Below are 26768 nucleotides of genomic sequence, written 5' to 3'. Positions count from 1 at the left end.
ACCTGCCCCAAACACCACCAACCTGCCCCCTAATACCTCCAACCTGCCCCCTAATATCTCCAACCTGCCCCAAACACCACCAACCTGCCCCCTAATACCTCCAACCTGCCCCAAACACCACCAACCTACCCCCTAATACCTCCAACCTGCCCCCTAATATCTCCAACCTGCCCCAAACACCTCCAACCTGCCCCCTAATACCTCCAACCTGCCCCAAACACCACCAACCTGCCCCCTAATACCTCCAACCTGCCCCAAACACCACCAACCTGCCCCCTAATACCTCCAACCTGCCCCAAACACCACCAACCTGCCCCCTAATACCTCCAACCTGCCCCAAACACCACCAACCTGCCCCCTAATATCTCCAACCTGCCCCAACCACCAACCTGCCCCACCACCACCAACCTGCCCCCTAATATCTCCAACCTGCCCTACCACCACCAACCTGCCCACTAATATCTCAAACCTGCCCCAAAGACCACCAACTTGCCCCCTATCTCCAACCTGCCCCAGCACCACACAACCTGCCCACTGATACCTCCAACTGTTCCCCACCAGCACTAACCTGCCCCTCCCTCAGAGCTCCTTCCAAAGGCAGAAACAACACCAACCTGCCCCCACCACCTCCTACCTGCCCCACACACCACCAGGTTCCTTCCCTCAGAGCTCAGCTCCAGCAGGGTGACAGCTCCTGTGGCTCACCGAGGCCCCCATGTGGACGGTGGAGGACATTCATCTTGAAGAGCCTGAGTGCAGATCAATAGAAAACAGGCTCACTTGAATAGAGACGAGAGTAGAAATCAGCCAAAGCGTCGATTCGCTCGCAGCTGAAACCAATTCAAAGCTGGGAAAACCCAAACTGCTCTTGTAAACGTCTGAATCCATGTTTTTTGTGTGACTGCAGCTCGTCTGACTCTCAATTAATCAAAATATGAAGGATTGATCAGAAAATCTGAGTCAACATGCAACGGAGTTTTGCAATTAAAATGCATAAACACATATTGAACAAGTTTTATGACTTGAAATTTACTACTGACAGCATCAGTCAAGTTTGGATTAGATTTACTATATTGATCTCTGGTCGGAATTAAAATGAGTTAATCATGTGAAAAAAGATGTGATGGTGAAAAATATTACATTTTAAACACTTTATATATCTAAATAAAGAGAATCTCAGGTGAAGCCCTGCGCTCTGAGGAGGCCGAGAGTTTTGGGGCAATTTCTTTTAGGTGGCTTTAATCAGAGTAAAGGAAACAAACAAAAAAACTGCTAGACGAAGTTTAGATTCCCTTTTATTTAGCGGATTAGGTGTCAGGTGAAACGTTGTCGTGTAAACGGGGCCTCAGCTAGAAAGTTTCATTTCAGCGTCTCTGAACACCGTCGATGTGTAAACTGCCCCTTCAGGTTACTCTCATTACTCTTCGGTGCCCCCGGGAAGGCAAAACTCCTCAAACAAAAGATAAAACTGAAATGAAGCACGATTCAATAAAGATGAGTGTGGAATTCTTTACTTCTGTTCACTAAAAACAAATTACAGTCGAACCTTACCGAGATGTATTTCATTCGTTTCCTGAATAAATCTATTTTCAAATAAAAATGTACATTTTTGGACCCGTTTTCTTCCAGTAATAACATATTATGAGGATTTCCACGTTGTGGTTAAAACTATAGAATTAGACCGGAAGTTATTTTTCAAAACTTCAATTCAAATCTCAAGAACTAAATCTGGTTAATCCTGCTTTCTTTAATCCAACTCGCTCCGGCACAAAACTCAAAACTCTTCCAAACCACAGCAGAAAATAAAAGTCTGTTCCAGGCCGTTTAAATAAAATAACTCATGTGAAGTCCTGCTTGTTGCTCCTCAGGTGGTTTTCTGCCTCTTTGTTGGCTCCGCCTCCTCCTCCTCCGGCGCCTCCAGCTCTCTTTTGGCTCCTCCCATCACGTCCAGGCCTCTTCCCAGCTGACCTTTCAGCTCCCGCTTGTCCCGCCTCTCCTCCATCTCGCCAATGTCTTCGGCGAACAAGGCTTTGAGCGCCGGGACGAACCGGGGGAGGAGCTTCAGATCAGCCAATCCGATCTGGGAAGAGAACCGCAGAAGGGTTCAGTACCGGGCCTCGGACGGGTTACGATGAACGTGAGTTCATTCAGAAACAGTAAACAGGAGCTTAGTGAAACAGTGAGCATTAGATTAACTCCATGTTCCCTTTATCCAAGACTGCTAACGCTCATCACATCGACTGTGGCTAGAGGATAATGCTAAGGTGGGGACATGTTGGCGTAACGAGTTTGTTCAGAACTAATTCGGTGCTCTTCCTCCGATAAACAGCAGTTTAGTGAAAGGGTAAGAAGAGCTGCGATGGCTTCACAGGACGCTAATGCTAAAGCTGAAAGCTATCCCAGTTAGCTGCTTTCGGACGGATGCTTGCAGGATAATAATGCTACTCAATGCTAATGCTAATCATCAAGGAGTAACGAGACCACTGAAGCTCAAGTTACTGTGACTTTTTATAATGCTAATGCTAAAGCTATAAGCGTTAGTTTGAAGGGCGGGGCAGAGGGAGCGTTTGCTTCTAACGTTGAGCAGGAAAGCTGTGAAATATGAAGAGATGCTCTCATGTCCAAATGGTTTATTCCTCATGTAAATGTAAAGAAACATAAAGATGATAACGTCTTCATCAAGTAACTCGTTAACAGGCGCGAAAAGAAAACACAGGTTGCCAGTTTGGCTTGATTCCAGCAGTCAGCCGGCGTGTCTCACCCTCATGTGGTCGAAGGAGACGCCCACCCGCTGGTTGAAGTCCTGGTTGAAGAGCGGGATCTTGGCGTAGCGCTGGCTGAAGTGGTTCAGCATGATGAAGTCTGCGCTCATCCTCATGCCAACGCTGATGGCCTGCGACGTCGTGCTGCGAGAGAAGCAGAGGCCAGTCACTCTGAGGATGTAAGAGAAGCTTGTGCGAATGCTGAATCTCACTCTGGTCTCTTAAAGACGCTGCACACAGCGAGACGTGTGGAGAGTCGAGAGATTAATGTAAAAAAAAAACCTCGATCAGCACAGAGTGAAGGCTGAGACCAAGCTTCAGCGTTCAACTTATTAAAGCACACGTTACTGAGCTCGGAGCTTCACAGGAAAGAAAATATCAAGTTCAACTGAGCTGCTTCTGACTGACTGATGTTCTACCGTCGTTTTACTTTTTTATCCTTTAAACTCATCAAGTTACTTTGGAGCTTCGGCTACAAGCCGATAGTGAAGGAAATATCCAGTTTCTTTTGGCCGCAGCTTTTCTAGAGGTTTGTGGAGCAGAACATGAGGGGTGAAGGTTTGAATTGATTCTTGCAATTTGTGAAAAGGAAAGTGAAGGTGTGGTTGTAGAGTCCCAGCAGAGTCGAGACTCCGTGTTCAAATGAAAACGAAGACTTTTTCTAAAGTTTGGGTCTTTGTTTACACGACAGAAGACCTCGGAGCCACTGGAAACGCAACTTTTTGAAAACATTGGAACTCTCTCCATGGAAACCACAGAAAAGGCAAGTTTTTGTAAATGCCCCGTCTCCATGGAAACGGGAGGAAAGCCAACTTTTTGAAAACACTCCCAACTATGTGTCCAAGGGAATTAGGGAAAATGCAACTTTTTGAAAACACGCCGACTGTTAACAATGAAATGAAGGAAAACGCAACTTTTTGAAACCATGCAACTCTGTCTCCATGGAAGACGCAACTTTTTGAAACCATGCAACTCTGTCTCCATGGAAGACGCAACTTTTTGAAAACACTGACTCAGTTTCCACGAAAATGAGGGAAAGCACAACTTTTTGAAAACCCTCCCAATTCTGTGTCCAGGAAATGAGGGAAAACACAACTTTTTGAAAGCCCTCCAAATCTGTCTCCATGGAAACCGGGGGAAAATTGAACTTTTTGAAAAACACAAACAAAAAAAACCAGCACCCACTAGTGGCCCAACATGAAACCTTTTTTTTTTTTTTTTTTGCCGTTTCCATGGAAACGAACATTGTGTTGCAGTGTGAGACTCTAAATTCAACAATACACTCACAACAAAGCATTTCACTGGCCGACACGCGCTCCGCCTGCTGTCATGTGACTCGTTCCTCTCCTCCAATCACTGAGGCTGCAGCTCACCTGTGCCTCTTCTCCACCGCCTCCTGCTCCATCCCGTCCTCCAGCGTGGCCTCGTGGATCAGCAGGCTGGCGTCCTTCCCTGCAGGGGAAAACACACAACCAAACACACTTTGAGCTCGTTTCCGTCCCGCAGGAGATCAATGTGTGTGATCAGGAGTTTGTCTGCCGAGCCCAGACATCCATAACCAACAGACTGGGGAGACACTGGACGTCTCCGCCTGGACACCATCCAGCCCAGCAATCTGAGGAGAGTCAATGAAGTGAGACCCGGAGGAGCCATTAGAGGAGGCTGCCAGCTCCCAGAGTGATCGAAAAGCATTAAGAAATATGGGATAAATTATTCAGGACCCCGTGCGGCGGAGCGACGACCTTATAGGAATCAATCCCATATTGAAAGAGCGGCTCAGTCTGCCATTATGAGGAGGAGCGGCTGTAATCACAGAGAGTGCTACTGACCGATGTGCACTAATGCGTCGCAGGGCATGGTGTCGCCGGAGAACGCCAGCTTCCAGCCCGACCGGTGCGTGAAGCTGCAGCCGAAGGCGTTCTTACAGTGACGGACGGTGCAGGTCTGGAACTGAGGAGCACAAAACACAAGAGCTCCAGCTCATCAAGGCCAACATACACAGAAATACTTCAAATACAACCTGATCTTACTTCATGTCCAGGGAACGTGGTAACTTGTTTCCACTACGTCTACATGTCTTTATGCTGCTCTGGTAAAATGTATGAAATGATGAATTAATGCTGTTAGGAGTTAAAGCTACAGTGTCCCGTCTGGACTGAAGGAGGAAGGGAAGAACCAGGAAAATCGTCACAGAATTCCACATTTTCATCACATTTAAGCTCTGACACAACAAAGAAAAACTTTAGTTTAAAGGTCATCGTGGCTCTATTTGACCACTCAGGATGAAACTGGCCTGAGTCCGACTCTGAACTAGAAAAAAAAGAGTTCGACACCCCAGAACCAGATCTAAAACATAGGAACCACATCTGTTCTGCTCCAGATCTGTAGAACAACCAACTGCAGCTCTTTAACTCATGTTAAATAAATATGCAGCAACGCTGCCACCTGGTGGTTACATATATATTACCAATAGAACTTTTAATGTGGTATTGATGACGTATTTCAGGAGGAGAGGACGAGTAAAGGCAGATAAAGGGTTAATGTGGTGCCGTTAGAACTGCCTCTGACCTTCTGGAGGTCGTTCTTCTTCAGCACTGCCTGGATGAAGGACTTCGTCTTCGGTTTGGGCGCCTCGGCGTCTACGCACAGCAGTTTGTTCGGGATGAGGCTGAAAAATAAAAAGACAAACTGGAAAAATCACAGAAGAGGCTGAAAACTGAGCTTCAGGTCATTTTATCAATATTCAGAACAATAACGATCAAACGTGTATTGGATTTAAAGTCACTGCAGCTCAGCCTCCCAAGGCTCATCGATATGTTAATCAGATGAGGGACACGCCTCCTCACATTTTTTAATTAAATCAAACTAAACGTCACTCAAACAACAAACAGAGAAAAGAGGAAATATGACGACAACCAAATATGTATTCCAATTTAAACGGGTTAGCGTATCATCTATAAGAGTATACCCTGGGAAGTGAGACAAAGAGTCGATAACATTTTTAAATAATCTGCAAATTATGATAAACTCCATCTTAAAGAACAGAAAGTTCCCATGAATTACTTCCGTTGCTATGATCTGGAGAGACGACGCCACACGATGAAAAACATTGGAAAAATCCGCCCGACAACAGACGCTTCAAATATTTACGATTTCATTTCATTGACACTTTAAATTCTGTCAGATTTTTCTGTCTGGAGACATTTTTCTTGCTCCGTCAGTTAAATCGTTAAATCCAGCAGGGATGGAGGATTTTCTGAAGTACTCTAGCAGCTTTCTGTGGTCCTACAGAGACACCTTGTGGTCACAGATGGTATTTAGGAAATACTTTCCTATATAGGTTACATGAGCCAAAACAACAAGCTGTGACAGACGGTGTGTAAGATACGGTAAAATGAGGAATTGCACCGACTTGATGTGTCCGAGGATCTGCTGGCAGTGGTCGTGATACTGGTTGAGCCACGACATGATCTGAACCGGAGCGATGAGGTAGACGGGGACGACCGGCTTTCCTACGGCTCTCTGAGGACGTGAACGCATCGCCGTCAGACAAACGTCTTGGTTTCAACACAAACACTACTTCCTGTAACGTACCAGAGCCCGCTCCCTCTGGTACAGCAGCATGAGCAGACCCTGAAACCCAGAGCATCCACGTCAAGACCAAAAACTTCCACCGCGGCGTGGTCGTCGGCACGATTCACGTCGCCGTGGCGACGGCCTGCTCACCGTGTGATGGTCGGCGTGAAGGTGGGAGATGAAGACGGTGGAGATGTTGGCCAGAGCTCGGTCCACATCGTCTCCGTAGTGCCTGCAGAGCTGACCGAAGGTTCCCTCGCCGCAGTCCAGGAGCAGAGACTGACCCGGGCTTTCAGAGTAACAGCGTTCAGACCAAAGGTCAAAGGTCACGTTAATCCAGGCGCCACAAACGGTTCAGTTCCACTCTGGATTAGGCTTTTATGTTTCTTCCTCCACTATAATCCAGATTATAGAGCATCTTCCTCCTCTAACATCAGATTATAGAGCATCATAATCCAGATTAATTTAATGAGTGAATCATCACTGAACCACACAGTGCTGACCGCTCAGCTCAATCCACCACTACAGTAATAGATCTCTGTATGCTGACAGGACAAACTAGTTACAGTTACTTTCAGTGATACTGTAGTGGGAGCTCCAGAGTTCCAGCAGTCTGACGGAGCAGTCTGACGGAGCAGTCTGACGGAGGAGTCTGACGGTGAGACTCAGAGGACGAGCGTCACGTCAGCCTCATAAAACATCTGGACTTTTCAGAGGCGACGGTTCAAAGACGATTTACCTGGAAGCAACCGGAGCGCCGGGGCGGTTCCACCTGGTTGTTAATCTCACCTGATGTTCACTAAAGTCCCGCTGACGTTCCTGATCTTCATCGGTAGAGCTGACCCCGTCCCCAGGAAGACCACCTCCGGGTACTGCTGACCTGCAACACACACACACACACACACACACACACACACACACACACACACACACACACACACACACACACACACACACACACACACACACACACACACACACACACACACACACACACACACACACACACACACACACACACACACACACACACACACACACACACACACACACACACACACACACACACACACACACACACACACACACACACACACACACACACACACACACACACACACACACACACACACACACACACACACACACACACACACACACACACACACACACACACACACACACACTCTTTAGTTGCTCTACAGTCACACCTTCCTTCGCTGTTCTGTTCTGATTGTCAGACAAATTGGCGACGAGTCGTGTTTCCATGGTGACTGAGCGGAAGCACCGCGTTTCCGTGACGACTGAGAGTGACAGCATGGGAAGTGCAGCGTTTCCGTGGCGACATGTTTTTCGTGACGACGCGTTTCCCTGGTAACGCAGCGTTTCTATGACGACACATTTTCCTGACAATGTGGCGAGCGCAGCGTTTTTTTATGCGTTTCCATGACGACGTTTTTCCCCTGACCAAGCGTGCAGCGCAGCGTTTCCATGACGACTGACAACGACGACACTAGGAACAAGCCGGGGGTCTGTGTCGGGTTTAGTTACTTTTTAAAGCGTCAACTGACCAGAAGGTTCCTCAGCCTCGCTGGAGCAGCTCTTCCTGCACTCCTCCACCTCAGACAGGAAGTTCGGGACCTCTGAAGCTTCCTTCACGAACTCCTCGGAGCTGCAGGACGGGATGGCGTCTCTAACAAACGAGACAGAGTCAGAACCACACACACACACACACACACACACACCGGGCGGCCGACCTGCATGTTTCCACAGTGAGTGGAAAGAAACTATTAGGAGGAGGAAAAAAGCAGTGACGGTGGAGGGTGGAGGGTGGAGGGTGGAGGGTGGAGGGTAAAGAGGACGACAGGAAGTCAGAGTGCTTCACTGCGGATCGAAGGACCAACCTCTGCCACTCCATGACGGGTCTCAGCTGGTACTTCAGCATACACTCCGCTCGGACGTTGGGGGTGTGGAGGGCAGCCTGAGGCTCCTGGGGAGCGTCAGGATGAAAAAAAAACTCAAAAACAGAATAACATACACAGATCTCATGATCGGATTCTTACATTTGTGTCTAAATGAGATTTATTTGTCACTGGAGGGATTATAAATCTAAAATCTAACATCTTTGGAACAAGGAACCTGAAGTGTCTCATCAGCTGATTAATGAGTCAATATTTTACATAATTTATGATGTCAGGAATCTGGTATCATGGTCGCATGTACTAACTGGGATGAGGAAGTTTTTCCTCTAACATTAGATTATAGAGCATCTTCCTCCTCTAACATCCAGATTATAGAGCATCTTCCTCCTCTAACATCCAGATTATAGAGCATCTTCATCCTCTAACATCCAGATTACAGAGCATCTTCCTCCTCTAACATCCAGATTATAGAGCATCTTCCTCCTCTAACATCCAGATTACAGAGCATCTTCCTCCTCTAACATCCAGATTATAGAGCATCTTCCTCCTCTAACATCCAGATTATAGAGCATCTTCCTGCTCTAACATCAGATTACAGAACATCTTCCTCCTCTAACATCAGATTACAGAGCATCTTCCTCCTCTAACATCAGATTACAGAGCATCTTCCTCCTCTAACATCAGATTACAGAGCATCTTCCTGCTCTAACATCAGATTACAGAACATGTTCCTGCTCAAACATCAGATTACAGAGCATCTTCCTCCTCTAACATCCAGATTACAGAGCATCTTCCTGCTCTAACATCAGATTACAGAGCATCTTCATCCTCTAACATCAGATTACAGAGCATCTTCCTCCTCTAACATCCAGATTATAGAGCATCTTCCTCCTCTAACATCAGATTACAGAACATCTTCCTCCTCTAACATCAGATTACAGAGCATCTTCCTGCTCTAACATCAGATTACAGAACATGTTCCTGCTCAAACATCAGATTACAGAGCATCTTCCTCCTCTAACATCCAGATTACAGAGCATCTTCCTCCACGAACATCAGATTACAGAGCATCTTCCTCCTCTAACATCAGATTACAGAGCATCTTCCTCCTCTAACATCCAGATTACTGACAGGCTGATTGTATCACCTCTGTGAGAAGTTTAAAGCGTCAGGGTTTGTCGTTATGTCCAGCTGATGTTCTGCCCTCTTCTTGTCGGACTGTGTTAATCTCCTCGGATTGTGAGGGTCAGTGTGTTGGACTCAGACGCTCTGTGTTCTGACCTTGGCCCGGTGGGCCTGGAGCTGCGGGAAGACGTCGGGGTGGATCATGTTGAGCTGCGCCTGGATCTTGTGGCTGCGGATGTTGTGGACGGTGCAGACCTGCTCGTTGAGGATCAGGTGCTCAGTGGTGGAGGGAAACCTCTCCATCCACTCCTGGTACTGATCCGCCTGCAGCACCGACTCCGGGGTCATGTGGACCACCAGCACGGCGGGGCCCTCCTCCCCGCCCGTCTGGTACCTGGGGGACGGACGCAGCGTCAGTTTGTCTCTGAAGCGGCTGGAAATCCTGCGACGACCTCAGGCTGTTACTTTCTGAGCTGCTTGTTGCTGCGAACGGCGTCGATGAACTCCTCAGAGGGACACTCCACCACCATGAAGACCGGGCCCGGGTCTGTGGGGGTGCAGACCTGCTCTGGCTGGATCTGCAGAGGGGGAGGGGCGTCAGCGAGGCCATCACACACACACACACACACACACACACACACACTACCTCTTTCCCCTCGAACACGATGCTCTTGCCGGCCTTCAGGGCGGCGATCATGGGGCCGATGGCCGCCGTGCCGCTGCACAGAGAAAACCACCAAAACAAAGTCAGACATGAACAAAACATCAGATTCAGATCAACTTAGTTTATGTAGAAATAAATAAAATCCAATAAAATGAAACAAAATTTATCATTAAATTCTGTTTTGGCAGAAGTTTTATAAGAATCATAGAAATTAGAGATTTTGAAAGCAGAGAAGCAGATTATATGCTCCGAAGTTTACTGAAGTACATCGTAGTAGTAGTCGTGTACCTGAATGAGATTAACTGGAATTTGTTGGAAATTATAAGACTTTGTGTTTTAGAAATGTGGATTTGAACCCACGTAAAGTAGTGACCTTAAAGTTTTCCACACAAGAGAATATAATAAACTCCAATAATCTATAATCCAGTGGGATTCGCTGATCAATCGACTTTGTGTAAAGAAGAAAACCAGACGTACACAGGAAGTCCCAGTGCCTTCGCCTGAGGGACCAGAAAGTTTCCTTTTCTTGGGTGAAGCTGGAGAAATGTTTTTAGAAGAAGTTAGTTTAACACGCACACACACACACACACACACACACACACACACACACACACACACACACACACACACACACACACACCTTACAGATAAACGCCACCACTAACGACGTTTCTCTCCTCGATCTTTTCTCACCTGCAAGAAAATCGACATTCAAAATCAAATTAAAAAAACGCATTGTTCTGATCAACACGGCGCTGTTCAGAACATTTAATTGGTCTGAAGTTCTGGGCGGCCTCTGATGTGACGAGTCTAAACGTATCGGATGCATGAAGCCATAAAAATCCATAACTTATTGTCTTTGTTTAAGCCGCAGGGTTCAAAGTGGAAAGGTAGGAGCTTATAGTCCAGACATTACGGTAATCATCAATGTTTCAATGTCACATCGTAGAGATGTTCGTTTGCAGAATGTTGCGTGTAAACGTGAAACTTTACTGAAACGAAAACGCCGAGACGACGTCCACATGAAACGCTGCTGTGGAAGCGGGACCCCCGGGTCCTGCAGGACTCACCCGGGCCCTGGTCCGGGTCCTGGTCCTGGTCCTGGTCTCTGTGGGGGGGGCTCCTCCGGCCGTCGTCTGACTTCGCTTCAGCGAAACCAGAGAAAAGAAAACCTCAGAGAGGATTGAAACGTCCTCAGAGCAGAAGACACGGTGAAGGTGACTCACCGAACAAAGGCACCTGGAAGACGGTCATGGTGTCGTCTGTGTACGCCTCCTCGGTGTACGGCCGCACGACTGCGAGGAAACAAGCGGTCAACACAGAAACCTGCAGGGACGCGTCGATCTGAGCAGGAAACTCAACCTACGCAGTCTGATGTCCTCCAGGTGGCCAGAGAACGACTTGATGGCGTCCACGTACTTCTCCTGGACGGGAAATAGAAAGTCAGTCTTTGCCGAGTCGAAGCTCCTCCTGGGAGGATCAATGTTCGATTCCTCACCAGCTGTGGAGGTCCAGAGAGGACGCACTCCGGGACGCCGGTGTCCTTCAGCGTCAGGATCATCCCTGGAAGAGACAGAAGCTCAGGAAGTGGAAACTTTATGGATTCAGATCGGAGCTCACAGACGTTTCCAGATGTTCTGATGCTACTGACCTGATAATCCTCCGACGTTCTGCCAGTTCAGTCTGGTCAGGAAGATGTTGTCCAACCGAGCCACTTTCAGCCTGTCACACACACACACACACACACACAGTCACTCTGTGTGTGTGTGTGTGTGTGTGTGTGTGTGTGTGTGTGTGTGTGTGTGTGTGTGTGTGTGTGTGTGTGTGTGTGTGTGTGTGTGTGTGTGTGTGTGTGTGTGTGTGTCTTACTTGTGCTCCTGCATGAGCCTCTGGGTTCCTTCACCACAGTTGAACAGGTACCTGCAGCAGAGAGGAAACACGTCACTCAGATCAGACGAAGCCGAACTACCGAACAAACTACAAACTACTGGAAATGGAAGCTTGAAGTTTTTAGACCTAAAATGATCCTTTTAACGGCTTCATGTGAAAGAGAACTTTAACCAGTGTCGTCACTATAAACGTCTGTAGAGCAGCGCTCTATCGTTCTACACCTCCGTTCCTCCATGTTGAAGCTTTTGATTCAGAAACGTCCAGAAATAAAGTGAAAGGAGCAGAAAGTCACTATGGAATGGTGGAATGGTGGAAAAATAAGACCCAAACTCATTTATTACTGATAAAGAGGAGAGACAGGAGAATTAGATTCTCTCTTTCTGGACCAAGGTGACTTGGTCCACAGTCCACCTGATCCTTCCTTCGCTGACCTGACATCCAGGTGAGCGGCGGTCCGGAGGGGCGTTAACTTTACCGTCTAGATAACTGCCGGTTAAAGTTAACCGAGTTTAATGAACCGGGCCCCGGGTGACACTGACCTGTTGAACTCTGAGAAGACGTACACGGCCGCCGGGCTGTCCCTGCTCCCGGCACTGACCACCTGCAGGTACACGGTGGTCGGTCCGTGCTGCTCGGTCCTCTTGCTGCGGGTCTCCTTGGCCTTCACCCGGCGCAACGGCTCCTTCCGGTTGACCTTCCGCGGCCCCGGGGGCTGCCTCTCCGGGATGTCGTTACCGGTGCGGGTCGCCATGGTCCGGATGAGGTGCGAGGCGGTCCGGAGGATGTGCGAGGCGGTCCGGAGGAGGGGGGGACCGGCACGTGGGAGGGTCACCGGATCAGAGCCACAGGGAGAGAGAGATCCACCTTTGACCAACAGAGACGTCCACAACCGGAGCCTCACGTGGACCGTATTCATAATAAACACGTCCGGAAGAGTTCGAACTGAACCGACCGCCGCTGGCGTCACGCAAACATCCGTTTGACCAGATTAATCATCCAAACAGTCGCGATGGTCCGTTTAACGCTGGAGAACCGGCGCATGTGTCAACAAAACGGCACGGCGCTTCGGAACCGTATCGAGCCTTGATTCGTTGAGCCGGAGTCACGTGATCTGTGACCTCCGACGCTTCATTTGTACGTCACTGCTCCTGTGCCTGATTCGATTGGTTTAAAAGGAAGCGACTCATCGGCGGGATGAGGTCAGTTTGGGAGCTTCAGAAAACCGGAGAAAATTAAGAAAATGACTAATCATTGAAGCTGCAAGCAGCAAGCAGCGGGACTGAGAATGTCCCCGGATAGAGGACAGATGTGGACACGTCTTTAAAGTTAAATCAAGTATCTCACTGAAAGTATAATGAACCCGTAGAAGTTTAAAGTTGAACGAGTTTAAAGGTTTGAAGGGTTTTTCACATCCACGTCAATGTTGAAAATAATCTTATAAGGTTTAAACATTTTTATAAGTTTGAAATGTAAAGAGGTTTGAATGTGGAATGTTTTAAAAGTTGAGTTGTTTCAATTGGTGAAGGTTTTAAAGAGGTAAAGGCTGAAGAATTAAAAAAAGAAAATCCCCATCTGTTTACATTGGAAAAGAATTTAGAAAAGTCTCAAGGATTTTAAAAATGTACAACAAAAGTATCTTAAAAAAAAAGCTGCATTTTAATCCTTGTAACTTGTAGGATTTCCTCACCCCATCTGAGCTCTTTCTTACTCTTATTTCCACATTTGATTTATTATTAATCCACTGAGGAATGAAGAGACGACTCACACCTCCTCCTTTCTCTCTCTTTATTTATATACCAGCATAGGATCCACTGAGTGGAGCAACGACTCTTTAAAACCTTTGAAAAACGGCTTTTATACCCGGAGAAGCACAGTTCCAATAAGATACCAAACACGATGCTTTCGTTTACGTACATGGAAGAGGTGGGACGATTCACAAAGAGCATGATTCCAGTATGTGGGAGGGTTTCTCCTCTATAAATACACGTTCCAGGTTATATTTGCTTTGAGATCACTGACGAATCAGCCGCTGTCGTTACTCGAGTGAAGAAGAGAGAAACAGAAGTGTGTTAATATATTATACAGACATGACTGAAATGACGGTGGTGCTTTACGTTTGTTTTTGTTTTTTTTTTACATTTCTCTTTGAACACGGCTGCGAAGGGGAGCGAGCTCATTTACAGGAGGGCTGTGTGTGTGTGTGTGTGTGTGTGTGTGTGTGGTTGTTGTTGCTGCTGCAGCCGAGGGGGGGGGGGGGGTGGGGGGGGGATCAGTCCATGTACATGGGGGAGCTGGGCGAGGCCGGCATCTGATCCATGATCCTGCAGACGTAGCCGGCCACGTCCGCCGAGCGCTCCTCGTACATCTGGATGAACGGATCTCTCTGCAGCAGAGCGACGAGAGGAAACATCAACACACGTCTCATTTACTCCGTTTGAGTTCATTTAACTGGATTATATAGATGGCTGCTCCTTTTTTCCAAACTTTTTAATTAAATACTGTAAAATGCTTCATTTGTAAAGCAGATGTTTATTTCTTTTAATCAGAATTTATCATTTTTAGGTTTATATTTATCATTTCGATTTTTAGATTTACAAATATATTCAATTGATAAAATTTTTTTAAAGATTGTCTTTCCTTCACGATTTCTTGTATTAATTAAATTTCTTCCATTCTGTTAATAATAATACATTTTATTTGTATCGCACTTTTTAAGACACTTAACATCATATTATAAAATCAACGAGCATGAAATGGAGAAACATAAAAACACCTAATAAAAGAAACAGATGTTTTAAACTTTTCTTTAGTCAAAATATTAAATTTACCATTTTTCTTCTGCTTTTGTTTATCATTCTGTTATTATACATTTCTTTTCAAATCAGTAATGTATTTTAGCTTTTTTAATTGAATTCCTTACAATTTATTTTGTCCAATTCATGTAATGAAATTCCTGTTCAGTTTGCATCATTTCTTTATTCTTTATTGCGGCCGATTTAAATGAAAAATATAAAAACAAATAATCAGTCAGTCATTTTTAATTGTTCTTATTACTAATTTTTAAATGCTCATTATTAATTGAAAGTAGAAAACCAAAAGCTGAGGCCTCCGTCCTCCAGTGTGATGAGAACTCACCAGCAGCTCTTTGTACTTTGGCCTTTTCGACTCGTCCTTCGTGAGGCTGCAGGACAAAACACATTAGAAAGAGCAGGCTGCAGTTCAGAGGTCTGGCCAGCAGGAGGCAGAAGAACACCAGAGAATGAGAAAAGTGTTTCTGCAGCAGTTCTTCTGGACACACACACACACACACACACACACACACACACAAGCAGACATAGACAGACACACACACAGAGACAGACAGACAGACAGACAGACAGACAGACAGACAGACAGACAGACAGACAGGTTTTCTTACCACACGTTAACAAAGGCGATGAACTTCGGGGAGAAGCGTCGCTCATCCGAGTTGCTGAGCTGCGGTGGATCTCCTCGAACCACCTGAGTCAGCTGGTCGAAAACACTGTTCCACTTCGGGTAGGGGAACCGGCCCGTGGCCAGCTCGTACTGGGGGGGGGGAGAGACACACACATATCAATGTCTCCTTTATAATCTGGAACAAAGACAAAAGTGCCGTTTCTTTTTGCTTCAGTCAGTGAAACTTTAACATTTATTAACAAAACTGAACAAAAGAGCATCACAGGACTTATAAGAGTCAATAAAAGTACTACTTAAAAAACATTACATTGGTTATCAATAATAATGTTTGTATTTTATAAATTATCTGATGCATTTTTGTATAGAATAATCAATAGTATTTATTAATTTATGTATAGTGTGACTTGTTTTAAATGAAAACATCTTCAGAAATAAACTAATTTATTAACTTAATTGTATATATTTGCTCACCTATTTAAATGTTCTTTTTTTCCATTTTAATTAGTTTATATTATTCATATTTCTGATTTTCCATTTTTATTTATTCAATTTATTACCCTTTTCGGTGAATTCAAATATTTTTATGGAGGTTTTAATTTTCATGCTTTAATCCTTTAATATAATAACTTTTAATACACGTATCGATACACTTCTTTTAATGTCTTGTAAAGTTTATTAATTTACTTAACATTTCTACATATATAATATTCAGACTGTATTGTACTTTGATCAATTAGAATTTTTGGCATAACGTTATCAAAAACCTTTCTTCATTCCTATAATGAATTGATTCAGTGGGAACAAATATCTCTGGATTGCAAAGCGACATTTCCAACATGTTACTGCTCCAACGCTCCTCCGGCTTCAACGTTTGACCTCAAGGTGATCGGAGAAAGAGTGAACTGACCAGTGTGATTCCCAGACTCCACACGTCTGAGCGGACGTCGTATCCCTGCCTGGACGCACTCGGGTCTATTCTCTCCGGCTGGAAAACAAGAAAGCCCGTCGAGTCCCATTTTTTAAACTGAAATGTAAGTAATGACTTTCAACCGTTGTTGATTCCTCTTAAATTCTTTTCTTTCTGCAGATTCAGAGTGGGTAAATTATCTTTAATAATTTCTCTCTAACTCTGAATCATTTCATTTCAAACAAGCTCAAAATCAATATCGAGTCCACAGTGCAGCGCCAGATAAATAAAGATATTTCAACACACCAGTTTTAATGACGGAAAAGAGGCCGCAGTATCCTGGAAACACCACCAGGTGTCGCCACACTTACAGAAGCCACACAAACCTTTGAAAGTGCAGCACACTGGATTCTTTCTGCACCAAACTCTTTGTGGTGATCAGCAGTTTGATTTTCCAGAGTGATTTTATTCACTAATCTAGACCAGGAGCTCAAACATCCAGATCGGAGCAGTTAAAGCTTCAGTTGAACTGGATCCCGCTTACCGCCATGTACGGCCTGCAGCCGGCGTCCCGGGTCTTGGCGATGGAGTCGACCAGCTGCCCGCTGATGCCGAAGTCACACAGCTTGATGTTTCCGTTCCTGTCCAGGAGGATGTTTGACGGTTTAATATCTGAGAGCAGAGCGGAGGGAGAGACCAGCCGGTGAAACCAGGTCGCAGTGGGAAGGAAGAAGAAGAAAGTCTAGGATCTCTTTACCTCTGTGGATTATTTTCAAGTTTTCTTTTAAGTGGTTAAGTGCCTTCACAGTCTGAAACATGAGGAAAGATGTTCAGTGGCTGCAGTGGACAATGGGGAGAGAGAAACTGAGAGAATACTTACAGCTAACGTTATTTTCCCTAAAATTTCCTCTGGAATCACTTCGTCTAACGAGCAATATACAAACTTGTAAAATTTGTCTAACGAGGTAGCCATAAGTTCCATGCAGATCCAACAGTCGCCCTGAAACGGGAGAGACGGAGCTTCAGACGCTGAGCAGGAGGGAGGCGACGGACGGCGAGGAGCTTCGCTCTCACCTCTCTGAACAGAGCGCCGTAGAACTGCACGATGTACGGACAGTCGCTGCTCCTCATCACCACGTCCAGGTCCATCAGCAGCTGCTTCTGCTCCTTCTCGTCCACCGTGGAGCGAATCCTCTGCACACACGCGCACACACACACACACACACACACACACACACACACACACACACACACACACACACACACACACACACACACACACACACACACACACACACACACACACACACACACACACACACACACACACACACACACACACACACACACACACACACACACACACACACACACACAGAGGGTTAAAGCTCACACGCTTCACTCCATCAGACAGGAAGTGATCGTTTGAACTCAGAGAAACTTGATCTCTGCCTCAACGCTGAGAGAGGAGAATGAGATCCGTCGTACGACGTCGGCGCCTTTTAGGAAATATTTGGATAAAATGAACCAAGACTGGCGTCAATGTGCCACGAAAAGCCGTTTTTACTCAGTTGGTGTAGAAGGTCACGTGATTGATGCAAAAAAGAAAAACTAAACAAAAAAAACAGACTAACGGCAACGATTTCAAGTGAAAACATAAAACTTCTGTTGTGTTTCTTGTGTCTGTTTTTAGGACGAAGCTGCGCGGAGACACTGATAACAACTTTTTAGAAAACGCTTTGAAATCCAGAGAGGAATACTCATCTAGATCAGGAAATACATGCAGTTTCACACTTTAAAACTCAGATTTACATCAAAATAAATGGCAAATAATTTATTTCTGTTTTTTCTTTTCCAACTTCATGGGCCCTTAGAAGGTCCGTTTTAAAAATGATATGAGTAAAAAAACCTTTGAGGTCGTTGTGGTGGAAACAGGGCGTCAGTTCACATGAACATTTATGGATGAAGGAGTCCAATGAGCGAAGGGGAAGAAGACTGGAGGGTTAGGATGAAGACGTTCACCTTGACGGCCATGATATGGTTGCTGGGCTTGTGCACCATCTTGTTGACGGAGCCGTACGCCCCGCGGCCGATCTCGCCCAGGTCTTTGAGGTCCTCGGCCGTGAAGTCCCAGTGCTGCTCCGGGGAGATCTTCAGCTTTCCTGACGACTCGATGCTGTGCGTCCTCAGCCGCTCTCTGACGGAGACACAGAGACGGTGAGCGGCGAGACGGACAGCGGCGAGACGGAGAGCGGCGAGAAAGAGAGAAAGTTCACAACTCACATGTGCGGGTTCTGGAACGGCGGACCGGCCGTGTTCAGTGTGAATCTAGTGGTGGGTTTGATGGGAGGGTTGGCAAAGTTCAGCTTTAGAGCTTTACGTTTACCTGAGAGAGAGAGAGAGAGAGAGAGAGAGAGAGAGAGAGCTTTAAACCAGGGTGAGGACATGGAGGAGCCCAGAGGTCGGAGGTCAGGACAGGAAGAGAAAACAAAACCATGGAGGAGTGGGGAAAAGAAAAATAAACTTCACGGATGGAAATGAAACTCTACGATCTAGAAACTTCCGGGTCGTTCCACAGAGAAAATCCTCTCCTATGAAGCGTTCAAGGTTGTACAATATCAGTCAAATGCAATCATTTTGTGGTATAGTTCACTATAAAGTATATGAAGTACCGTATTTTCCAGACTACATAAGTCCTACCTGAGAGGTGAATCATTTATTTCATGTCTGTCCAGATGAACCTTAAGATTCCAATTACAGCAATTTTGACTTTAAATCAGTTTTTTTGTTTTGTGCTTCCACTGTACTCTGTGTAATATGGTAATAATGGAGGTTTTTATATTGCTGTAGCAATATTGTGTTGTCATACAGTGACATCTAGTGGTCACAGGTGGCATCTGCAGTTAAGTTTTAATATAAAAGTCACTTCTTAATATCTAAGCAGCCAAGAAAACAGAAAATAGTGACGTATAGTCTAAAAAATACAGTATTTGTATTTGCTATCTTGCACAGTAAGTCTTCTTTCTGTTCTCGTGTTGCAAATAAAGTCCTTTTCTATGAAGCGTTCACTGACTGCAGCAAGATATCAGTCAAACATGCAATAATGTGGTTATAAATTCCACTTTTAGCTGCGATCAATCATATGAATTACTGTATTTTATGGCTTATGATTATGGTGATTATAAGCCACATTTTATTTCCATGTCAAGATGTAACTGCAGTGTTAATCCTCAGCTCGCAGCAGTTTATACTTTAAGTTCTGCTGGGTAGCTTAATTGTTTTGTGCTTGCACTGCCTTATGTATAATACGGTAATAATGGAGGTCTTTCCGTGGAATGGTAGCATCTTTCGGTGATCATACAGCGACCTCTAGTGGTCACAGATGGTATCTACTGTTATGTGTTGGGATATGCGTTGCTTCTTCATACAAGATAGACAACCAGCCAAACCAGCGGCGTGAATCTGGACGGTTCCTGATCATTTAAACACTTAAAGCTGCCGGGGATCAGTTTCAGTAGAATTTCAGGCAGATAAATGTGAAGAAACCTGGAAGAGGCAGAAACACGACAGAGTGGAGGCTGAGCATCACTATGACCTTCATGAAGGAGGATTTCTCTGCAGGATGAGACGCTTTAGTTTCAGGTTTACGTGGACGTGATGAAGCAGCTGCAGGAATGTTTCCTGCTTTTCCACTGCAGCTTCTCATCAGGCAGAATTAAAGGAGGGAGACAGAGCGGAGGGTCCTCCTCCAATAACGGAGTGGAAATAAATGAGAGCTCTGCAGTTCTCCGCATGCAGGAACAGAAGTGGAACAAGCCCCACATGAGAACCTCCTCCACCCGTAACGCCGACACACAACAGGAGGCCTGGAGGGAAGCTGCTGCTGCTGCTTCACGCCGCAACTCCACCTACAGTGTGAGGACAGCTCCATCCGCCCAAAACACCACCTCTGTGTGTGTGTGTGTGTGTGTGTGTGTGTGTGTGTGTGTGTGTGTGTGTGTGTGTGTGTGTGTGTGTGTGTGTGTGTGTGTGTGTGTGTGTGTGTGGCACCCTGTCTCAACAAGCCACCCTGAAATGCCCCCATGCCACCCACTCGGGGGGTTTTAGCACCACACCAGGACCGTTTGTTAGTTTCACACTGAAAACCGGCGAATGAGAAGGAGCTTCATCGCCGAGCTCCTCAGACTGAGAACCGCAGAGCGACAGGACGCTCTGGACGGCAGGACGCCCTGGACGGCAGGACGCCCTGAACGCCGGGACGCCCTGGACGGCAGGACGCTCTGGACGGCAGGACGCTCTGGACTGCAGGACGCCCTGGTCGGCAGGACGCTCTGGACGGCAGGACGCCCTGGTCGGCAGGACGCTCTGGACGGCAGGACGCCCTGGACGTCAGGACGCTCTGGACGGCGGGACGCCCTGGTCGGCAGGACGCCCTGGACGTCAGGACGCTCTGGACGGCGGGACGCTCTGGACGGCAGGACGCCCTGGACGGCAGGACGCCCTGAACGCCGGGACGCCCTGGACGGCAGGACGCTCTGGACGGCAGGACGCTCTGGACTGCAGGACGCCCTGGTCGGCAGGACGCTCTGGACGGCAGGACGCCCTGGACGGCAGGACGCCCTGAACGCCGGGACGCCCTGGACGGCAGGACGCTCTGGACGGCAGGACGCTCTGGACTGCAGGACGCCCTGGTCGGCAGGACGCTCTGGACGGCAGGACGCCCTGGACGGCAGGACGCCCTGAACGCCGGGACGCCCTGAACGGCGGGACGCCCTGGTCGGCAGGACGCTCTGGACGGCAGGACGCCCTGGACGTCAGGACGCTCTGGACGTCAGGCTTTCATTAGACTTCTAAAGCTCCTGACAACACAAGGAAAGCTTTTTTTTTTTAAACGAAGAGCGTCTACAGAGTCATAAAAACGAGTCAGGCGAGATGAAGATGATATCGGAGGACCGGTGACGTGAAAATCATCGTTTTTGTTCAGAAAAGTTTTGGTTTTAATTTGAAATTGTCGTCTTTAAGCGGGGCTTCACGTACATCTGAACTGTGGGTCGTTGGTTATCTGGGGGGTCAAACTCTTTTACCTCAGAGGAAACAAACATCTCAGTTCCATCCTGAGTGCGTCGGACTAGTAAAATACTCCCAGGATTACCTTTAAATTTAAGTTTTTCTCTGTGAAAATATCGACATTTCCACCAGGTTTACTCTGCACCACAACACAAACCAACAATTACTACAGAAAGTGACTCCGATCTCAACATGAAGCCAATTTTAATGACGTAAAATAAAGTGAAATGTCCAGAACAATGTTGCATTCTGGGTATTTTAACAAACTCCGCCCCTCCCCCAGGCCAGTTCTGGTCCACGAGCCTCATGTTTGACCCCCCCTGGTCTAAAATAAGGTTTAATCGTTGGCCCATGAATACAAATTCAAACATCTTTAATATATTGTTATGTTCAACCTTTTTATTTTTAAATATAAATGCATTAAATGATTTCATGAGATTTTCAATCATTTCAAACGTAAACTTTGACCAGAACTTCAGTAATTTGGCATAAAAAGTTATGGGTTATTAGACGATTCTGTTTATGAGCCAAGAAATAAACAGCAACACGTTTTATTAAATATTAGCACGATGTCAGAGGTTAATCTTCTGTTATTTGTGAACAAAGCTTTACACACACACACACACACACACACACACACACACACACACACACACACACACACAGTGAAGCTTTGACACCGACAGTGGGTTTTATTTATTTGCCCCTCAGTTAAACGAGCTTCTTCTGCTTTGTTCTTTATGTTTTGGGTCGTTTCATTAGATTTCCCTGCCCTGTGGCCCCTGGGTAGAAAAATCTATTCATTTAATTATTTTCCACCAAATAATCCCACAATAATCCCACATTGTTTTGTGTTTTAAACCATTAATAACAGTTTTCTTCACATCTTAACGCTCATCTTGTATTTGCAGACGTGCGTATACTGCAAATATTGACATCACAGTATTGATAAAGCTGTACTACACGGTATTATGCTGCCTGCGGCGCGGCACAGGGCTTGAGAAGAGTGTTTGTATTAGTGGAGCACAGCAGCACAGACTCCCCACACCAGACCGTCAGACGTGAGAACGTTTCCTTACTTGGGGGAGCTCCTGACAGGTTTATCTGAAAGCCTGGAGGTGAGAAGACAGCTTTTACTTCCTCAGTGTTTCACCTTCAATGTGTCACCTTTCTGACTTCACCTCCGCAAACAACAGCAACGTCTCCTCCCATGTTCACCCCCACCCCCGCCCCCCCTAAAAAAAAAAAAAAAGAAACTGGCTCTGCATCACGTTAAAAGACATTTCCAGGACGGGTAATGACACACCGGCATGCAGGTCACGGAGGAGGAAAACATGGAGAGGAAACTGAAGGTGAATGTGACGGAAACGTAATGAAGGAGATGAGGGTTGAGGGTTTTGCTCCCCGGGACGGCTCACCATCGTCCGCATCATGTCAGGAGTTAGGGATCGTTATTTAGCAGCATTAAGGCGAAAAGGAGACATGGAAACAGAGTTATAGCACCACGGCTCAGAAGAACACACAACAGGAGAAATCTGTCACATAATCTGGATTTTTTTTTTTTTTTTTTTTAACGCCGCCATTAAAGGTGCAGTATGCTGAAATTAAGAAACGCTACTTGTGACCAATCGGTGAGAGATTTGGCCCAAGAAAAGAAATCGTCTGTGTGTATTTATTTATTGGTTTGTATGTATTTGACCAACTTTTCACAAAAACTTTCAACCCAAATTACATGAACTGTTCAGGGATGATTAGTCATCCTGTAAGGACCAATCCATTAGATTTTGGGACGTTAACGACTAAAAGTTTCCAAACAAATCCCTAAAAACTGTGAAAAACTGTCCCATACAAAGTGGATGAGAGAGGTACCTCATGGAGGAGATCAGCGTCTGTTGCCATGGAGACGCTCCCCGCTCAGTGCTGTAGCTACCGAACAGGCTAGTTAGCATCGATGTGAGCTAACGGCTATCATGCTAGCGATGCTGACAAATGTGGAGTTGGCGAAGGTCTGCGCTCTACCGAGTGTAGCTCTAGTGTTGTTTCTGGAGTAATCAGATTATTCAAGTGAAGCTTTATTTTAAACCAGCAGATGATGCTTTGATAGGTTTGAGTCTTTTGTTACGACGTTTGAATGAAATATGAAAGAAAACATGTTAACGAGGGTTTCTGGTTCAAATCTGATTACTGCAGTAATGTGATTACTGTAGTAATGTGATTACTGTCAGCTATCACTTTTATTTGAATGGGCTCATACACTTCACCTCTTTTCAATTAAAGCTTTTTTTTTGTAAATTCAATTAGTAAATTAGAGTCTTTTATAAACTGATGTATAAAAAGATATTGCGTACTGCACCTTTAAACCTCATTACAGGAACAAGTACCTCGATATGGAGAGAAATAATGCATGCAGTGAAGTTATAACCATTTATACCATCAGATTTAACTAAAATAATCTAAAGACCATGTGTATAAATCTAATAAAGGAGAATCTGAATGATCCCTCCTGTGTAATGTGACGTGATGTGAGTTTACCTGTTTCACTCTGACATCTCCAGCAGGTGTTGGACTCTGAAAGTTCAAATGAAAAGAGAGTTTGGACCAAAACCAAAGACGACTACAGCGTACAAAGAAACTACATTAATACTTCATGTATAGAAATCCGTCACACCGGAGTTTGACTTGATTTCACAACGTATAAATCACATAATCCTGCTCCACATACTCACATTACGCGATTTAGAAGATTATTTTAGTGGTTTGATTTCATTTTTGTGCCTTTATATCACCGCTTCATGTCTACATTTGATCAGATTTATTGAATTGGAATGTAAATATTTTAATCAAATGTGAAGCAGTAAAACATCCAGAGTAAAAAAAAGTTTGGAATAATATCTAATATTTTTGGGAGACAAACTACGTCTATTTTCCTACTTTTTAAATAATTGTTAATCTGTCAAAATGTCGATGGTATGTTTATTTACAAAAAAGGTCCAGATTAATTTTTCTACATTAACCAAACAGATTAGAAGAGAAGAGGAACAACTAAAAATAAAGGAGACGACAAAGAAAAATTTCTTGTTTTGATCCCAGTATTTTAGATTTCTTTGCAGAAAATAAAACATTTTGGATCGTCTTTCGAAAATTTGGGATTATAAATCAAGAAAATCCCAGATGTTCTGAAGCTTTTTTGTCCAAGCAGGATTCAAAACAATCAGTCATAAAAATATTAAAACAAAATGCTTTTATGCATACACGAAAAAATAACAAGATATAGATTTTTTTTTATGTTATTTCATTAAGACACCTGTATTCAGATTACTGTGATAAACTAATATATGAGAAATTCTTTCTCATATATTTGCAGAATTTACTAATTACATTGTCTAAAAACATTTATTCCCACTGACCGTAGTAACAGATTAAATTACTTATAATCCATGTTCATGTTTTTTCTTTACATTACACATCTATATGCAGATTTGTTCGCAAAACCAGTTAATTTTATTCAAATCAAATTCATCCAATAGTTTGAACGTGGACATCAAAACAGTAATGTAATGGTAATAGAGTATAATTTATATAAAACTATACTATAATAGTTCCTGGGATGAAGTTGTATTGTTGTTCCGCCTTATGCAGAATGTCAACTTCTCTATATTGAGTATTTTTAATAAATTAGGATTATTCAGCACCAGATTGAACAACTGTAATCTTGATTTTGACTGTTAGTTATGCTGCAAAAATCAAAAAGCAGGTAGAAACTGTGATTTTATCTCAGCCGGATTACGAGACTTAACTATTTAATGTGCTTTTAAAAAGATTATTGTAAATTACCTGAGATAACGAGTAGAAAGATTGATGAAATGAAAAATTGAGGGTTTTTTGAATGGAGTTCTGCAGCAGGTGATGGAGAACAGAATGTAACGGGGCTTTAAAATGACATTATTCCAGTAAACGGTGGATAATGGTTATTCTAGTTGATTACGTTTGGTTTTAAACATCCCGTCGGTTCATATTGTGGATGAGTAAAGAGGCTGGCCTGCTCTCCGGGGGATATTTTCCGGTGCTGGGAGTTGCCGGAGCCTCCCTCGGCTAGCCCCGCTAACGTTAACCTTCACTGCGGCAGAGTGCGGAGCCGCAACCCGCAGCCTGCGGAGCTCCAGCCTCCGGCCTGCCGACTCACCCTGCATACTGCTCACGGTGGTGATGTGCTGGGCCTGGCTCTGGTGCTGCGGCTGGTTCTGGAGCTGTCCCGCGGGTCCCGCGGTGAGGCTGCTCGGGGTGGTCGAGCTGTTCGGACCGGGAGTCGCCATTGTTGAGTGTTTGGATCCGACCAGCAGCGCCGGGAGAGCGGCTACACGCTGCTTCCCTCCCCGCTAAGTAACAACCAGGGGCGGACTGCACCGGAGCCTAGAGCCGGTTCGAAAATGACGATTTATCCTAAAAAGAACTTTTAGTTGAATTCACAAAAACAAACCTGCAGCTAAACTAAGCTAACTGGACTGGAGCTTCACGAGCCGCAATCAGCTGACCGAGTGACTGACAGGTCAGTGTGAAGGCGGGACTTCCGGTAGCTCACTGACAGGTCGACATCAGGGCGGGACTTCCGGTAGCTCTCATCACGGCCTTCAAAATAGATTATCCTGTCATTTTTATATTTATTAGGGGTTTTTCTGACGATCCTGAAATTTAAGGTTTGATTCTCCCAATTTTGTTAAAGTTCTGACGGGAAAAATAATTCTGATAAAGACTCTTTTTCACCAATAATAATCTATTTTATCTTCATAAATAAGAATTCTAACTTTAATCTCAAAATTATGATTTTTTTTCAATCACACTCCTGAGAAATAAGGACAGAACTCTAGTTTTAATCTTTGAAATTTGACTTTTACTTAAGTAATAAAGTCAGAATTTTATTTTTACCATTTTCTTAGAATTCAAAGATAAAAATGGGGTACACCAGGGTAGGAGGAAGATAGCTGGGGAGTGAAGTATTACATCTCCTGGTTTTCAATCACACGTTGGCCAATAAGTTCCGTTTGATTCCTCTTCAAGCAGGAAATCAGCTTTAATTCACTGAGTTTTATTATTTTCATTTGCCTGTTACCAAGATTACATCAGAACCACTGCAGTTTGTCAATTTTCACCAGATAAATATTAGGCCATGGAAGAGTCCATTAAATTTTGGTGATCAGGAAACGGTTTGGTTCTCCGATGTCCAGGTCAACTTTCAAGGAGTCTCAGCTAAGTTCCTTCATGTCTGCAATCTGGGTTCGTTTTACAAATTTAAGTGAAAAATTAATCTAACCATTCCATAATCTAAAATGTTGTGTCACAATCCCAAATCTCTCATTCCTTAGACCAATGGAACATCAATTCTGGATTAATGCTCATTTCTGTTAAAAATGAAATCAAAG

At 45.0% G+C, this 26768-nt stretch overlaps 2 protein-coding genes across 7 annotated transcripts; both read right to left on the bottom strand.

The window, feature by feature from the left end:
• Positions 1-1494: 1494 nt before the first annotated feature.
• elac2 (elaC ribonuclease Z 2) lies at positions 1495-13017 on the bottom strand. Of its 4 annotated transcripts, none has more exons than XR_013936340.1 (23): positions 12479-13011; positions 11919-11969; positions 11701-11771; positions 11548-11612; positions 11416-11473; positions 11276-11344; positions 11120-11194; positions 10690-10742; positions 10527-10585; positions 10032-10104; positions 9851-9963; positions 9542-9779; positions 8243-8328; positions 7910-8031; positions 7128-7218; positions 6489-6627; positions 6357-6395; positions 6175-6284; positions 5331-5430; positions 4588-4712; positions 4136-4209; positions 2762-2906; positions 1495-2080 (listed from the first exon to the last, which is right to left on the bottom strand). XR_013936340.1 is itself a non-coding variant. In XM_080488202.1 (23 exons), the coding sequence occupies exons 1-23, from the start codon at positions 12853-12855 to the stop codon at positions 1865-1867; spliced, it is 2550 nt and encodes an 849-aa protein (XP_080344328.1). In that variant the 5' UTR covers positions 12856-13017; the 3' UTR covers positions 1495-1864. The 4 variants fall into 4 exon arrangements, 2 of the variants coding, with proteins under 2 accessions (XP_080344328.1, XP_080344327.1); XR_013936341.1 differs by having other exon boundaries at positions 4050-4214; positions 4592-4712; XM_080488202.1 differs by having other exon boundaries at positions 4136-4214; positions 4592-4712; positions 12479-13017.
• Positions 13018-13709: 692 nt separating this feature from the next.
• map2k4a (mitogen-activated protein kinase kinase 4a) lies at positions 13710-25905 on the bottom strand. 3 transcript variants are annotated; one of them, XM_080487693.1, is made up of 13 exons: positions 25535-25905; positions 23884-23919; positions 22431-22463; positions 18568-18670; positions 18307-18481; positions 17359-17478; positions 17165-17284; positions 17042-17093; positions 16829-16956; positions 16285-16362; positions 15358-15506; positions 15075-15120; positions 13710-14322 (listed from the first exon to the last, which is right to left on the bottom strand). In XM_080487693.1, the coding sequence occupies exons 1-13, from the start codon at positions 25662-25664 to the stop codon at positions 14209-14211; spliced, it is 1284 nt and encodes a 427-aa protein (XP_080343819.1). In that variant the 5' UTR covers positions 25665-25905; the 3' UTR covers positions 13710-14208. The 3 variants fall into 3 exon arrangements, with proteins under 3 accessions (XP_080343819.1, XP_080343820.1, XP_080343821.1); XM_080487694.1 differs by lacking the exon at positions 22431-22463; XM_080487695.1 differs by lacking the exon at positions 22431-22463 and having other exon boundaries at positions 18568-18658.
• Between the last annotated feature and the right edge of the window lie 863 nt (positions 25906-26768).

Source organism: Lipophrys pholis (genome assembly GCF_963383615.2).
Source record: "Lipophrys pholis genome assembly, chromosome: 19".
NCBI classification, from domain to species: domain Eukaryota; kingdom Metazoa; phylum Chordata; class Actinopteri; order Blenniiformes; family Blenniidae; genus Lipophrys; species Lipophrys pholis.
Note: the sequence above shows the minus strand (reverse complement) of the source record. Positions and strands in the feature narration are given on the sequence as shown.